At 36.0% G+C, this 17,104-nt stretch overlaps 1 protein-coding gene across 1 annotated transcript; it reads left to right on the top strand.

Moving 5' to 3' along the window:
* Positions 1-6,410: 6,410 nt before the first annotated feature.
* LOC135232055 (olfactory receptor 8K3-like) lies at positions 6,411-7,362 on the top strand. Its single transcript, XM_064289337.1, has 2 exons — positions 6,411-6,789; positions 7,085-7,362. The coding sequence occupies exons 1-2, from the start codon at positions 6,411-6,413 to the stop codon at positions 7,360-7,362; spliced, it is 657 nt and encodes a 218-aa protein (XP_064145407.1).
* The last annotated feature ends 9,742 nt before the right edge of the window (positions 7,363-17,104 follow it).

Here is a 17,104-nt window from a genome sequence, read left to right on the forward strand (position 1 = left end):
AAGGCAATAAGAAATAAATCAATAGATAGCATTCGGATTGGAAACGAAGAGGTGAAACTTTTTATTGATAGATGACATGATTTTTTACTATAAAATCTAATAGAGCCTACAATAGAGTTATAGTATTAAAAAGTTAACTTAGCATTTCTTTGTGAATTTACTTTCAGATTAGTGGCCGATTAAAAAAAAAAAAAAGAAAAAAGCCGGTCTGAATTTAAAGTGGGTTTGCATGTACTACATAGATACATGTGGGGATTTCATAGATATAACACTGGTAATGGATTGAATTGTGTCCCCCCAAAATATGTTTCAACTTGGCTAGGCCAGGATTCCCTGTAGAGTGTCCTTGTCCAACATTTTGTGATCAGATGTGATTTTTCTATGTGTTGTAAATCCTAACCTCTATGATGTTAATGAGACAGGATTAGAGCTAGCTATGCTAATGAGACTCAAACAACAGGATTAGGATGTATTTTGAGTGAATCTCTCTAGAGATACAAAAAAGTGAAAGGAGCAGAAAGGAGCAGGATCTCATGCCACTGAGAAAGAATCTCTGCTAATGAAGCACATCCTTTGGACCCGGGGTCCAGGAGCTGAGAAGCTCTTAGATCAGGGGAAAGTTTATGACAAGGACCTTCCTCCAGAGCCAACAGAGAAAGAAAAACTTCCCCTGGAGCTGGCATCCCGAATTCGAGTTTCTAGCTTCCTAAACTGTGAGATGACCCGGAATTCACTTGAAGCCAAAGGGTAAATGGTGAGAGAATAAACTTCTGTTTGTTAAAGGCATCCACTTGTGGCATTTCTGTTATACCAGCACACACATCTAAGACGAACACGAAAAGCAAAATCCATAAAAAGCTTGTCCACGTCAAATTTTAAAACTTCTGCTTGTAAAAAGACACTTGTGTAAAAACGAGTTATATTTTGGGAGAAAATATTTTCTAATAATATACTTAATAAATGAGTTATTTCTATAATGTATACCCACACCCAAAACCCAGTGCCATTGAGTCAATTTGCTTCCTTTTCTTTTTTTTTCATTTTTGAGAACTCTATATACAGAGTTTTCAGAACTGAAAAAGAGGGAAAAATGTCTACAAAAATGGTCATAAAAATAAACAATAACTTATCCAAAGAAAATATGCAGCTGGCAATTATAAAAAAAATTATAAGCATATAAAAATGTTCAGCGTCATTCTTAACAGTAAAATCTACTGAATTATTGTTACCTGCAAATATACTGATAAAAAGTACAAACCAATACATTGGACTTTGTCAAAATTAAAACTACTCACCCTTAGACATTTATCCCAGAGAAATTAAGCCTATGGTCATACAATAACCCTTACACAAATTAGTAGACAAGTGGTAACTTTGGTGAAGTGAAAGACAGTACACAAACAAGCAAAAATCCTAAGCAGCCTGATGATGGCACTTGACCATGAAATGAGAAGCAAGGGTAACTTTTCTGTTCTGTGGTCAAAAACAAAACAAACAAACAAAAAAAACCCTGAACAATAACAGCAACAATAGCAACAGCAAACTGGAAGTGATACCTCACATATGCACAATGCATTGCTTTCATTCTATTAAAGACTGTTAAATAATACAATAAGAAAGTGTATAAGCACTTCTTTTTGTCATCAGTTTGAAAAGGCCACTGTAGAAATGGGGAATATTGACAGTTTGTTTTATAGATACAATATTTTAACCCAGATCCCTGTGTGGTAAAAATGGAAAGTTAGCAAAGAGTAAAATGTAAGAACGTATGAAATAGATAAATACAGACATGTATACACACTGTGTGATTGAAAACTTGCTCACTGGTAAATACAAACTGTCCTGGACAATTAACAGACAACACCTAGGTATTTTGTTAGCTTTTAAGTGGTTCAGGAACAATCAACAAATTGCTTGGCATCTCCTCACGGAGAATCTCCATGGGTGAAAAAAAATTCCATAAATTCGTCTCATTCTCCATGTTAAGAAACAATCGGGGAGTCAAGGGAGAGACTTCATTACAGGTAAAAACAAAGACTATTTCTATATTTTAGTAATATCCAGAATGCTTCAGTGATACCTGCAGCGTTTCACCTTTATTCAATGGCAAAGTCATTGTTAAATTTTAGGATTTCGGTGTCAGTTCTGTGTGCATTCTACATTTTAATTGTGCCTGAGACTGGGATCTCTCTCCCTTTTCTGTCATTTTTTTTTTTCAAATATTCACACTTAGTTTCAGAAATTAAATGCTCATATGCATCTATGAAACATTCTCATTATATGGCTAAATAACATTACTGTATATCAATAATTATATGAATAAAAAAGAAACAAAGAGAAAAAAAAAAAAAAAAAAGTCCTGTATTCAATTTTGCCTCCTAGCTACCCCATGTGTGTCAGACAGCTGTGATCCATTGGTTTTTCAGTGGCTGTGACTTTTTAGAAGTAGATCTTTCTTTCTTCCAAGGCGCATCTGAGTGGACTCGATTCCCCAAACTTTCAGTTTGTAGCTGAGTGCTTAACTGTTTGCGCCACCCAGGTAGCCTAATTATGTGAATAAAAGAGCTCAAATATGAAAGTATAGGAAGCATACATAGTATTAAAAAAGTACTGTAGCAGAATTATGAAGCTGTGCAGGTGTTCAGCCTCCAATGTTGACTCCTTTCAAAATCCTTAGTTATATAGTGGCTCTAGGCTCTTCTTATGTCCCTCTCAAGTGCAATTTAAATATTTAATGCATATTTAAATAACTGCATAAATGTGCAGCTTTGCTAAACTCTCGATGAAGAAACAAATACATTTCCACCCCCCATCTCTTGTTGAGATAGGAAAAGCAACTTCTGGAGTTTAGGAAACTTTTAAGTAGCCAGATTGATGATGATAGTATAATTTATACCAAAAATATATAGCTTTATGAAATGAGGATGAGATACTCAACAAAGATAGTAAACTATGGGAAATAGCTTGGCGCTCTCCATGGAACTCCAGAGCTGTTGAGAGGAAGTCCGCTTTCTTTCCCTAACCTTATATGAAAAACAGTACTTACTAATATAAGTCCTTTTTTTCTTCAGCCTTTCATCGTTGCAACCAAACAAGATTTATATTGCTTTTATTGTATTCACTGAAGATAGTTGATTTCCCTACTGATACCCAACTCAGTACTTCTGAAAAAAAAATATATATATATATATATTGTTTTAAGTGAAAAGTTTGCATCCAAATTAATTTTTCAATCAAAGATTCTTAAAAAAATGTGTCAGCACTCTTCTCATTTCCTTCCTGGCTTCACTTTTTCCATTAGTCAGGTTTCCCAGTCCTCCTTGTCTTCTTGTTCTTGCTCTCTTGGCTACAGTATTTGATTGTTTTAAGAGGCACATTCTTCACAGATTTCATTGTTTAATTTAACAGTCCTGACTGTTATTGGGCTGAAAGGTGACCACTCAAACCAAAACCAAACCCACTGCCGTCAAATCGATTCCGACTCATAGCTACCCTGTAGGACAGAGTAGAACTGCCCCATAGAGTTTCCAAGGAGTGCCTGGAGGATTTGAACTATCGACGTCTTGGTTAGCAGCTGTAGCACTTAACCACTACGCCACCAGGGTATCCTGGTGGCCACTGGGAGCGTCTATAGTTTCACATAGAATATTGTCTTAAGACAATTGTCTCAGGGGTTTCTCCAGCCTCTTTCAAACCAGTAAATCTGTTTTTTTTTTTTTTTTGTATATATGTTTTTTTCTCATTCTGCCCCAGACTTTCTATTGTGATCCTGGTCAGGTTTGTCTGTAGTCGTAGCCAGGCACCATCTAGTTCTTCTGGTCTCAGGTTAGAGAAGGCTGTGGTTCATGCGGACCATATGTCCTTTGGACTAATTCATTCCTTATGTCTTTGATTGTCTTCATTCTCCTTTGTTCTAAGTGGGAAGAGGCTAATTGTTTCTTTTCTGATATAAGCAATGTGTGTTTATAGGGTCACAACCTTATAAGCAATGTTTTATATGAGATAGTGTATTTCCCCAGTACCCATTTTATTACTTAATATGATACTATTGTTTTTTTCTGCTGCTTGATTGTTCCTGACTCAGAAGCTGCTGGAACTGTTATTTTCATGTAAGTAGTATGTTCAAACCATTCATTATTTTACCTTAAAGTGCCATCTTCATTCTTCTCTGGCTTTTTTTTTTTTTTTGATCTGTAGTTTATTATGGATACATATATACATTTTAATATAAATATAGTTATATGCATTTTGTACTATATAATAGTTAAAACTACAGGATTTCTTTATCCAAATGGAATTTTTTAATGAAATTTTTAAAAATAATATCAATGACATGGACCTCACTTTCTCCCAATTTGTTCAAATTTCCTCGCACTATCTTAGATGCTTCCATGAGCAAATATATCCGATTTATTACAAACAACTTTGTATATTAGTTATAATGAAAATACTCCTAGGTTAGGGCATATTTTAAGTAAACTTATATTAAAACATACTGCTGTTAAGGTGATCCTGACTGAACAGTGGCCCCCTAGGTTTTCCAAGGCTGTAAATAACATGGAAGCAGACTGCCACATCTTTCTGCCATGGAGCCACTGATGGTTAACTGCTGACCTTTACGTTGGCAGTTCATCAACTTATATTAAAGTGTATTAAAAAACCCTAGAAGATGTATAATCCAGAATATTGGCACACTGATGGTCCCATTTTAGTCATGAAGTTGTGGATGGGAGAGGGAAGGCCAGGACTCAGTTACATGGATAAATAGCTACTCATCATCATAACCCTGATGTAGAAGTTAGGTCACACTAGAAGAATTTAGTATACATAAGTCCTTTCATGTAACTTACTGTCATCATTTTAAAAATAAGAACAACACTATATACTTGCTTTTGAGACTTATGTCCCGATACCTTAAATGCATTGAAACATTTAATCCTTGTTTATTTTTCCAACAACCCTGAAAGGAAGTGGTCATTTTGCATTTGCGAATAAAGAAATTCAGGTATCTTATTCTATAACCCACAAAACCAGAACCAAACCCATTGCCATCAAGTCGATCCCAACTCCTAGTGACCATATAAAATAAATAAATAAATAAATAAACCCATAGCTGTCGAGTTGATTCTGACTCATAGGAACCATATAGGACAGAGTAAAACTGCCCCACAGAGTTTCCAAGGAGTACCTGGTAGATTTGAGCTGCCGACCTTTTGGTTAGCAGTCCTAGCACTTAACCACTGAGCGCCAGGATTTCTATAATCCAGAAGTGGAGGTATAACAGAGACTATATCTAAATGGGTTTTGCACCTGGAATATATATCCCCATATAAAGACAGGTAATCCCCACCATGATCGATTAGATTTTCCTTGTTAATCATGTGTTCAATACCTGTCAAGTGTGTTGTTTCAGTCTGTACCACCCGTGGCACAAGGGCTTTTACAGGACTCTGTTTTGAAGTAAGGCATATTAAATGTTTCCCACATTTCGTGCATTTGAACTTTCAAGTTTTTAAATGAAATCAACATATTTATTAAAATTTTGTAAATGCCATGATGTAATTGTCATTACATAAATGAAAAAAGAAAGTTTAGTAATCATCCATATACCTATCACTTAAATTTTCTAACTTATTTTTATTTTTTCTTCATATATCCATATGCATAAAAATAAATAAATGAATAAAACGACACCCCATTGCCATCAAGTTGATTCCGACTCATAGAGACACTATAGGACAGGATAGAAGTGCCCCACATGTTTTGTAAGGAGAGGCTGGTAGATTCAAAAAGCCAATTTTTTGGCTATCAGCCAAGCTCTTAACCACTGCTCCACCAGGAACCCCATCTATGTACATGTATATGTGTGTGTGTAAGTATTGTGTATATGTGCATGTATATGTATCTGTACATTTGCATCTACATGTACATGTACATCTAGACCTACATCTTTATCTGTGTCTATTTCTACCTCTGTATCAGGGTTTCTCATCTTCCGCCTTAGTGACATTTTAGACTGGAAATTTTGTCACTGTGGGGAGTTACTCTGTATGTAGTACAATGTTTAGTAACATCCCAGGCTTCCATTAGATACCAGTAGTGCCCTTCTCCTAGTTGTGACATCTAAAACTTCTCAGGCATTCACAAGTGTTCTCTGGGAAGCAAATTTTCCCCAACTGATAACAAGATAGATTTTTCTCTCTTTCCCTCTATGCTTTTCTCAGTCTTCATGTACCTATGTTTTATTTGTGGGAGGTAGGTTTAATTTAAAATGACTATATTGGGTAATTTGGATTTATCTTAATCATTTAGCATATTACCTTAGTATGCTGAAAACCTACCAGATATGCTACATAAAACTTGTTCACTATGCTGGTCTCTATCCACAATAGGTTTCCTGATAGACCTAGATGGGCAAACACAATCTAACAGCGCTTAATGAATTTGTTCTGATGGGAATCACAGACCACCCAGAGCTGCAGGCTCCATTGTTCGGGCTGTTCCTCATCATCTACATGATCTCAGTGGTGGGCAACTTGGGCATCATCATCCTCACCAAAATGGACTCCAGGCTACAAACTCCCATGTACTTTTTTCTCAGACACCTGGCTATCACTGATCTTGGTTACTCAACAACTGTGGGACCAAAAATGCTGGCAAATTTTGTTGTAGATGAAAATACAATCTCCTATTACTTTTGTGCTGCACAACTAGCATTCTTTATTTTGTTCATAAATGTTGAACTTTTCATTTTGTCGGCAATGTCCTACGACCGATATGTGGCCATCTGTAACCCTCTGCTCTACATAGTCACCATGTCACAAAGGGTGTGTTCAGTTCTGGTGGCAATCTTCTATCTTTATTGTGCATCTATTTCTCTCCTGGTCACCATAAAGATTTTTAATTTATCCTTCGGTGGCTACAATGTCATCAGGCATTTCTACTGCGACCCAAACGCTTTGTTATCTTTGCTCTGCTCAAACACACATGAAATTCAATTGATCATTCACACCTTAGCATCTATTGATGTGATTAAAAAAATCCCCTTTAATAGTGCTTGTTTCCTACCTGCTTGTTTTTGTAGACTTTCTCAGGATGAACTCAGCTGAGGGCAGGCACAAGGCCTTCTTCACCTGTGGATCCCCCCTGACGGCAGTGATAGTGTTCTTTGGGACTTTAATCTTTATGTACATGCAGCCCAAGTCCAGTCATTCCTTTGATGGTGATAAAGGAGCTTCCATATTTTATACCCTGGTTATCCCCATGTTGAACCCCTTGATTTATAGCTTGAGGAACAAAGACGTAAAATATGCCCTACATAAGACACGGAAAAAAATATGGAACATCTTTTCTACAGTTTGATGTGTCATATGGTTCCTATAAATTATATGATGGGCTTCAAACCTTGTCTCTTTGCCTCCTTAGGGTATAAACTACAGAGTATAGCGAGGGCAAATATATTCCACATATATTTGTAAATATCTTATGTGCCAGTCGCTCTTCTAAATGCATTGATCAACAAAAGAGTAAAAACCTTTGCCTTCCTTGAACTGAAGGGATGGAACACAAATATAACAATTAAGTAAATTTTACAGTAAAGAAGAATGTGCTGGGGCCCTGGTGGCACAGTGATTAATGTGGTTGGCTGCTAACTGAAAGGTCAGTGGTTCAAAGCCACCAGCCAATACCTGGGAGAAATATGTGGCAGTTGATATCCATAGATTTACAGCCTTGGAAACCCTACGGGGCAATTCTAATCTGTCCTATAGAGTCACTATGAGTCAGGATCTCCTGAACAACAGTGCACTGGGTTTTTTGAGAATGTGATAAAAAATAAAATCCTTTGCCATTGAGTTGATTCTGACTGATAGCGACCCTATAAGACAGGGTAGAACTGGTCCATAGATTTTCCAAGGAGTGGCTGGTGAACTTGAACTGCTAACCTTTTGGTTAGCAGCTAAGTTCTTATCCAATGAACCACAATAGCTCCAGGAGAGTATGTTGGGAACCAGGAAATCAGGCAAGGAGTGTGGATATGCTGAGTGCGAGTGGGAAAAAGTACTAGGTACAAAACTGGAGTTATACTGATTCTATTTTTTTCAACTATTAAACTTTACAGTGTCAGTATTTGTGTTTGTGTATGTGTGTATCATAGTTTCTGAGTGGGGATATTAGATTCTGCCAGGTTTTAATGATTCTCAGTGTATTGTGATGATTTGAGTTACTCAGTGATGTCAATTTGCTCAAATGTCTCCATTCCAGACTTTAGGGTTACGTTCTTTTCTTATTAAGGCCTTTACTTTTCCATGTTAATCTGTTAACCTAGCTTACTCTTCAGCACTTCAAAGATTTGGCTCCGCATCTGACTTTATTTTAATCAGTGCATTTTTGCCGAGATAAGTGCACACACCAATTAAGATACATTTCTTGAGGTCATCTATAGTTGTTCCCAGGTTTGGAATCCTTTCCCCACTTGTTGCTCTTATTTAATAATTTCCTTTTATTGTTTCAAAAATTGTTATCTTTTATTATGTATATGAAAAGCTTTTAAAAAACAATTGTTCAATTATTTCTTTGTGTATTTCCTTGAGTAACAGGATATGCTGTAATGAGTTAAATTTGTTGCCTCTCTTTCATTGTTTTGGCTTTCCTAACATTTGCTCAGTATTTATCATGCACTATATTTCCATTAACTTTTTTTCCCCTACTTGTGAGAGGCAAAATGAGATAATCCTATTATTTGCACCAAGATGTATTTCTAGTTGATGTGAGGTATGTTATGTGGCAAGGATACAGTTTTCTTGCCTTATGGACATAGTTGCTCCATGTTATTCCTCAAATATTACCATGTATTTTTGTTTATTATTATTTTTTCTTTGTAAAATTTCTAGGAGTTTACTGAAGCTACCAGAGTCTAAATTGTTTTAATGGCTCACTATCATGAAATAAAATCCCTCATGTAGACAATGCAAATTCAAATAAAAATAGCCCATTGGGATATAAGAGAAGGTGCATGTTATATTGTCATATGAGCATCAATATTTTTGAAAGGTTGAAGCAGCTAGAAGGAGAAGATGACCAGGATAAGACAGAGTTCCCCAGGTTGGGGAACATTCTACTGCCTGGAGCAGCTTGCTTGGCACCCCTCCCCCACCCCCTTAGCTTTACATTAGAATTCTGGTTTCTTTTCTTGATATTTCCCATAGCTTTACATTAAAATCTTGGTTTCCCTCTTTTTAATTCCTGCCCAAACTAGAGGAAATTGGCAGATCTGGTTTAGATGCCATATTGACATGCAGGGTAACCTTTTAAGCATCATACATAGTAAATTCCCCGTCTCTGGGTGGAGTTTAACCACCATGTTCTGAAGACACTTTACATGAAGTTTATTTAAACCACATTGCACGGAAGTAGTTTGATTAATAGTGTTGCTTTTGTAACTTGTAAGAGCTTCCTACTTATAAAACCCTTAAAAGTAACCTTTTGCCTCGCTCTCACTGAGCAGTCTTGGTAACACCAGCCCCAACAGTTTCTTCCCTTGAACAATGAAATAAAGTTGCCTTTCTATTCTCCCACTTGAGTCTCTGGTTTATTGGATGAGACAAGTCAGTCCAAGTGGAACCAGGGATTTCCGCAGCAACAATGAGCACAACCAGGCAATGATACCTTATACTTGTTGACTGGTTGTATCATTGCCATTCTTCAATGTTTAGTTAATTTAGTTTTCACAACAGCTCTGTGAGGCAGATTCTATTAATATTTACATAATTCAGATGAAAAAATGAAGGTACAAAGAGGGTAAATAAATTACCCAAGTTCAACTCACAAAGATTAAATAAATAAATAGTCCAAGTTCCCAGTGGTCTTAAGCATTAGAATCAAGTTCCAAACATGGTCTAGCTCCAGGTTCCAGGTTCCAGGTTCATAGCAGCTAGTCTAAAATATTTCTTTATGCAAATTTTCTGCTTTAATGATGTCATCCCTGAGATGACAGAGAATATCCGATTAAAAGAAGAGAAATAGCAGTGGGGTTCATAAAATAGTGAATACCTAGGACGATGTCTGGGAGATAAAATAAATTCAACAGAGACAATGAATTAATGTATTGACACAGCAATCTAATTGATTCATTTGAATGCATTATATGTTCAAACTAAATAATGGAAAACCATCACAATGTGGATGCAGGACATAGTCTGGGAAGGCTTATAATAAATGTTCAGTGGGGGATATAAGGAATTATCATAATGTATTAAGTTTTTTTTTTATTAAGATACAGGAGCCTTCGTGACACAGTCGTTAGAGCTCAGGTGCTAAATAAAGGTCAGCAGTTCGAACTCACCAGCACCCCTTTTGAAAACCTAGGGGGAAGTTCTAGTCTGTCCTGTGTAGGTAGGAGTTGTAATTGACTGGGTGGCATACGTTTGGTTTTTTTGGTTTAGAAAGGAAGATGTTAAAAATCAATAAACAAGGAAGTTCCCATTTTAAGAAATGATTTTTGGACTTTTGCCTTGAGATGTTCAGCCACTTTTTAAAAACAAAGATACTATTGATGTTACTTCTTTAAGAAAGGAGGTCTGTGAGAAGATTTATTCCCCATCATCTTCTTCTTCCTGGACTTTGTTGCTGTGTGAACTTCAACTTTGGGGGAAATTAATTTAAGAACAATGGATTACCAAATATATTAACTTTGAGTTTTCTGAGCTACCGAACCAATGAGAGCCTTCAGGCCCCATTACTGGACATTTTTTTTTTTTTCTTTTTCTTTTCTGGTTCCTTTTTTAAACTAAATTAAAACCTACTATTTGAGTGATTCATTTATTTATTGAGTGTTTCATTACATGTTGGGAAAAAGAATTTATAGATGATACAATGAAGAGAGATAGAAACACTATATGCAATTGTGAAGTTTGGGCACCTTGGAGTTCCATGTATAATTTGCCATTTATATACTCTAAGACTTGAAAGAACCACCCTTAAATGTGCAATATATTGGGTATTGCCATGATTAATGTAAACTTCCAAGAGCTTCCCACCACAGTAATCATACCTACCAAAAGGAAAACACATAACTCATTGATACCCATCAACTCAAAGAAAATATATTTGTTTAATCCACTCAAACAATTTTTCATTGAAGGAGCTCCTGAAAATAAGAGAAACAGAGAAAGAGGGAGAGACAGTGAATGATAAGAAAATACTGAGGAGCTTGATATACACATAAATATTATTACAGTTATAATAACCTGTGATTCATTAAAATATTTAATAATTCCCAATAATCTTAATGCTTGTTGTTTTACAGTGCCAGGCGTTGATACTGATCACAGAAACCTCATGAACAACAGAACAAACGAGGGCCTGGTTCTACACCACCTCACAATCATTGCTATGTTTGAGCCCATTGTTGCAGACACTGTGTCAATCCATCTCACTGAGCTTCTTTCTATTTTTAACTGACCCTCTACTATACCAACCATGATGTCCTTCTCCCAGGACTGAACCCACACACCCAGTGTTAAATAGTACCTGCATATGATTTCTCTTTTAGAAAAAGTTACCCCCAAGCAGATGGGGCTGAGGGAATTGACAAATTGGAACTACATATATTGCTGGATTCCCTAGAGAAAGATAACCTGGTGGAGAGGTGAACACAAATGTTGAGGTAGGGAAGTCTCAGAAGTCAAGTTACAGGAAGAGTGATATTTTAATTTCCAGTATATGTGAATGGCATATTCTAGAACTGTGAAGGGCATGCCCTTTACTACAACATGAAATGTTTCTTCCAGTTTCCATTGTGTCATATTCTAGCAGAAGTTTTTCTTAAAATTATAGCCAGTCTTACCTATATACAATGGCAACTAACAACGATAACAAACCTGTATAGTCTCCTTGATGAGAAGAATAAAAATATTTAGTATGCAATTACATTAGTTAAATACCACCAAACATGCACAATACATGAAATAACAGTGAAGTACAAGATCAGATGTACCTGTCTATTTACATAATTATTAGCTCAAAATATTAGTTTACTACTTGGACCAACAGAAATTAGTCATCCTTAGAGTAGGCAAAATAAATATTCAACATTTATTCTGTCACAGAAAATGTTTTCATTTTTAAAACTCACTTTTTCATGGAACTTACCTATGGACATCACAACCCATTGATTCTATGGAATTTGTGAACTTATATACAGTAATTGATACAGAAATAAAATATAAGAACTTTTTACAAGGCTTTATTTTCTAAAAAAAATCATTAAATTTTCATGATCTTTCTAACCATAGAGACATTTAATACCTGCTCAGGTAAGCATGGGTTCTACATCTTTTAAAGTGCTTCATACATGGATATAGCTTTTATTTCGCATCTAGAAAGTCAGGCAAATTGACTTTATTTCTTGTTACTTTTATTTTTTAAATCCTTTTTTTGAGATATAAATAACACAGCATAAAATTTTCTCATGTGTCTTGAATTTTTTTCTTTCATTCTTTCAGCTTGAGAAATGTCGAACATGTCATTCCTTTTTAGTTTGTAACTCTAGGTCTTAGCACATTTCATTATAATACTTTAAATTATCTTCTTGAGCCTCCCTTTGAAATCTTCTGTTCACCTCTTCGACTCTATTATTTCTTTCGTTTGCTTTAGCTACTGTACCTTCAAGAACAAATGTCAGAGTATCTTCTGACATGCATTTGGTTTTGTCTTTCTTGTCTTTTAACGATCTTTTGATTTCTTCAGGTGTGATGTACTTGATGACATCTAAACTTGACTAATCTGCAGCCATTAGTGTTCAATGTGTCAAATCAATTCTTGGGTTGATCTCTAAATTTTTGGTAGGATATATTTAAGGTCATATTTTGTTTTTCGTGGACTTGCTCTAGATCTCTTCAGCTTAAACTTGTACTTGCATATGAGCAATTGACTGTCAGTTCTGTGGTTGGCCCCTGATTTGTTCTAACTGATGATATTGAGCCTCTCCTCCATTGCGAAAATAGATTTGATGCCTTGAACACTAATTACCAAAGTCCAAACGAGTCGTGGAATGACACCAAGGACATCATAAATAAAGCAAGGGGTCACTAAAAACACAGGAGAGAAAGAAAAGATGAAAATGCATGTCAGTTGAGACTCTGAGACTTCCTCTTGAAAGTCGAACAGCTAAAGTGAAAGGAATAAATGATGAAGCAAAAGAGCTGACCAGAAGACTTCCAAGGGCAACTAAGAAGACAAAATAAATTATTATTATGACAAGTGCAAAAACCTGAGCTAGAAGTACAAAAGGGAAGGACACGCTCAGCATTTCTCAAGCTGAAAGAAGTGAAGAAGAAATACAAGCCTTGAGTTGCAATACTGAAGGATTCTACAGGGAAAATATTAAATGACTAGAAAGCATCAAAAGAAGATGAAAGGAACACACAGAGTCAGCATACCAAAAGATCTGGCCGATGTTCAACTATTTTGGGAGGTAACACATAATCAGGAACCAAAGACACTGAAGGAATAAGTCCAAGCTGCACTGCAGGCACAGGCAAAAAACAAGGCTCGGGGAATTGAAAAAATACCAATGGAGATATTTCAACAAAGGGATGCAGCACTGGAGGTGCTCACTCTTCTAGTCCAAGAAGTTTGAAAAACAGTTACCTGGCTAGCCAATTGGAAAAAAAAAAAAGTGAGAGAGATCCTTATTTATGCCTATTCCTAAGAAAGGTGATCCAACCAAAAGCAGATATTATCGCAAGATATCATTAATATCACATGCAAGTAAAAGTTTGCTAAAGATAATTCAAAAACAGCCACAGCAGGGTATCAACAGGGAACTGCCAGAAATTCTAGTCAGGTTTAGAAGAGGATGCGGAACCAGGGATATTGCTGATGTCAGATGGATCCTGGCTGAAAACAGAGAATACCAGAAAAATGTTTACCTGGGTTTTATTGACTACGCTAGAGCATTTGACTGTGTGGAGTATACCAAAATATGGATAACACTGTGGAGAACAGGAATTCTAGAGCACCTAATTGTGCTCATGAGGAATCTATGCATGGACCAAGAGGCAGTAGTTCGAACAGAACAATGGAATACTGCATGGTTTAAAATCAGGAAAGGTGTGTCAGGGTTATATCCCTTCACCATATCTATTCAATCTGTATGCTGAACAAATAATTCAAGAAGCTGAACTGTATGAAAAAGAACAGGGCAACAGGATTAGAGAAAGAGTCATTAACAACCTGCAATATGTAGATGACAAAACCTTGCTTGCTGAAAGTGAAGAGGCCTTGAAGCACTTACTGATGAAGGTCAAAGACCACAGCCTTCAGTATAGATTACATCTCAACATAAAGAAAACAAAAATCCTCACAACTGGGCCAATAAACAAAATCATGATAAATGGAGAAAAGATTAAAATTATTAAGGATTTAACTTTACTTGGATCCACAATTAACAGCCATGGAAAGAGCAGTCAAGAAATCAAAAGATGCATTGTGCTGGGCAAATTGGCTGCAAAGACCTTGTAAAAGTGTTGAAAAGCAAGGATGTCACCTTGAGGATTAAGGTCTGTTTGATGCAAGTCATCTTGTTTTCAATTGCCTCATAAGCATGGGAAAGCTGGACAATGAATAAGGGAGATCAAAGAATTGATGCCTTTGCATTGTAGTTTTGAAAAAAAATATTGAATATATCATGGACTGCCAAAAGAACGAACAAATCTGTCTTGGAAGAAGTATAACCAGAATGCTCTTCCAAAGCAAGGATGGAGACACTATGTCTCACATACTTTGGACTTGTTATCAGAAGCATTCAGTCCCTGGAGAAGACATCATGCTTGGTAAAGTACGGGGTCAATGGAAAAGAGCAAGACCCTCATGAGATGTATTGACACAGTGGCTGCACCAATGGGCTCAGTATAATAACAATTGTAAGGATGGCTCGGGACAGGGCAGTTTTTTGCTCTGTGGTACACAGGGTTGCTATGAGTCAAACCAAGTCGAAGGCACAAAACAACAACAAGAAGAAAGTAGGGGGTCAGCAAATAAAATGAAGACCATCAACAAGATGGACTGACACAGTGGCTCCAAGGATGGGCTCAAGCATAACAACGATTGTGAGAATAGTACAGGCCCAGGCAGTGTTTCATTTTGTTGTACATAGGGCCACTGTAAATTGGAACCGACTCCGTGGGCACCTCACCACAGCTAACAGCAATATTAACATGGAAATTCCTCAGACTAATAGAGGGCCCTCATGGTCAACCTACAGCTACCATCACACATGGTATGAAACATTGAATAAATTCTCAGGAAGATCAGGAACACAATATGTAAATCTACCCTTCCCAAATCCCTATCAGATGTTTTAGTGGATGTTCTAGAAAACAGGATAAGGCAATAAAAAATGAATAAGTAGGAAACATTCAGATTGGAAAGGGGGACGTAAAATTCTTTTTATTGATTAAAAAAATAATAAATAAATAGAAGCATTCAGATTGGAAAGGAAGAGGTAAAATTCTTTTTATTGATAGATGGCATGGTTTTTTATGTATAAAATTTAATAGAGCCTACAATAGAGTTATAGTATTAAAAAGTTAACTTAGCATTTCTTTTTGAATTTGGTTTCAGGTTAGTGGTGAATTAAAAAAAAAAAAAAAAAGCCTGTCTGAATTTAAAGTGAGTTTACCTTTGCTATATCGATACATTTGGGGATTTCATAGATATAACACTGGTAATAGATTGAATTGTGTTCCCCCAAAATATGTTTCAACTTGGCTAGGCCAGGATTCCCAGTATAGGTTTCTTGTCCAACATTTTTTAATCTGATGTGATTATTCCATGTGTTTTAAATCTTAGCCTCTCTGATGTTAACGAGGCAGGATTAGAAGCAGTTATGTTAATGAGAAAGGACTCATTCTACAGGATTAGAATGTATTTGGAGTGAATCTCTTTGAGATAGAAGAGTGAAAGGAGCAGAAAGGAGTAGGATCTCATGCCACCAAGAAAGAATCACCAGTAATGGAGCACTTCCTTTGGGCCTGGGGTCCAGGAGCTGAGAAGTTCCTAGATCAGGAGAAAGTTGATGACAAGGACCTTCCCCCAGAGCCAACAGAGAAAGAAAACCTTCCCCTGGATCTGGCACCCTGAATTTGAATTTCTAGCTTTCTAAAGTGTGAGATGACTCAGAATCTACTCTACGCCAAAGTGTAAATAATGAGAGAATAAACTTCTGTTTCTTAAAGGAATCTACTTGTGATATTTCTGCTACACCAGCACAGACATCTAAGACACATGTGCAAAGCAAATTGCAGAAAAAGTTTGACCACAGCAAATGTTAAAACTTCTGCTTCTCCAAAGACACTTGTATAAAAACAAGTCATATTTTGGGAGAAAACATTTTCCAATAATATATCTAATAAATGAGTAGTTTCCGTAATATGCACAAAGTTCACCAAACTGAAAAAAAGAAAAAAAAGGAAAGAAACAGTCTACAAAAAAAGGTCAAAAAAATAAACAATAATTTATACAAAGAAAATATGCAGCTGGCAAATAAGCATATAAAAAAGCTCAACATCATTCTTAATTAAGGAACTTAAGTGAAAAAATTAATGAGTGACCTCTTTACAGCTCTTAAAATATCAGGTAGTTGGAGAAACCAGAACATTCATAAACTGCTAGTGGAAAATGAAAAGGGTATAAATACTTGAAAAAAATAATTTGTTTTAAAGATTAGGTCTCAGAAGGCTAACCACAGGTTTGCCATGAAATTTAGCAATTCTATTCATGTATATCTAACCAGAGACATGATAGTATTGTTTCCTTATAAAGACTTGTGTACAAATTTCGATAGCAAATTATCTGTAATAACCAAAAACTAGAATCAAACCAACAGTTCATCTACTTGATAATGAATAAATAAATTGTGATCTATCCAAGAAAATGAATACCACTCAACAATAAAATCTACTGAATTACCATTACATGCAAATACATTGATAAAAGTACAAATCAATAAATTGGACTTCGTCAAAATTAAAACTACTCACACTTAGACGTTTATCCCCGAGAAATGAAAGCTAGGGCCATACAAGAACACTTACACAAATTA

This window comes from Loxodonta africana, chromosome 7, assembly GCF_030014295.1.
Source record: "Loxodonta africana isolate mLoxAfr1 chromosome 7, mLoxAfr1.hap2, whole genome shotgun sequence".
Taxonomy (NCBI): domain Eukaryota; kingdom Metazoa; phylum Chordata; class Mammalia; order Proboscidea; family Elephantidae; genus Loxodonta; species Loxodonta africana.

Coding starts and splice junctions, on each gene's coding strand:
- LOC135232055 (XM_064289337.1), top strand. CDS start 6,411: ATGGGCAAACACAATCTAACAGCGCTTAATGAATTTGTTCTGATGGGA. Junction 6,790..7,084: donor CGACCGATATGTGGCCATCT/GTAACCCTCTGC, acceptor TTGTTTTTGTAG/ACTTTCTCAGGATGAACTCA.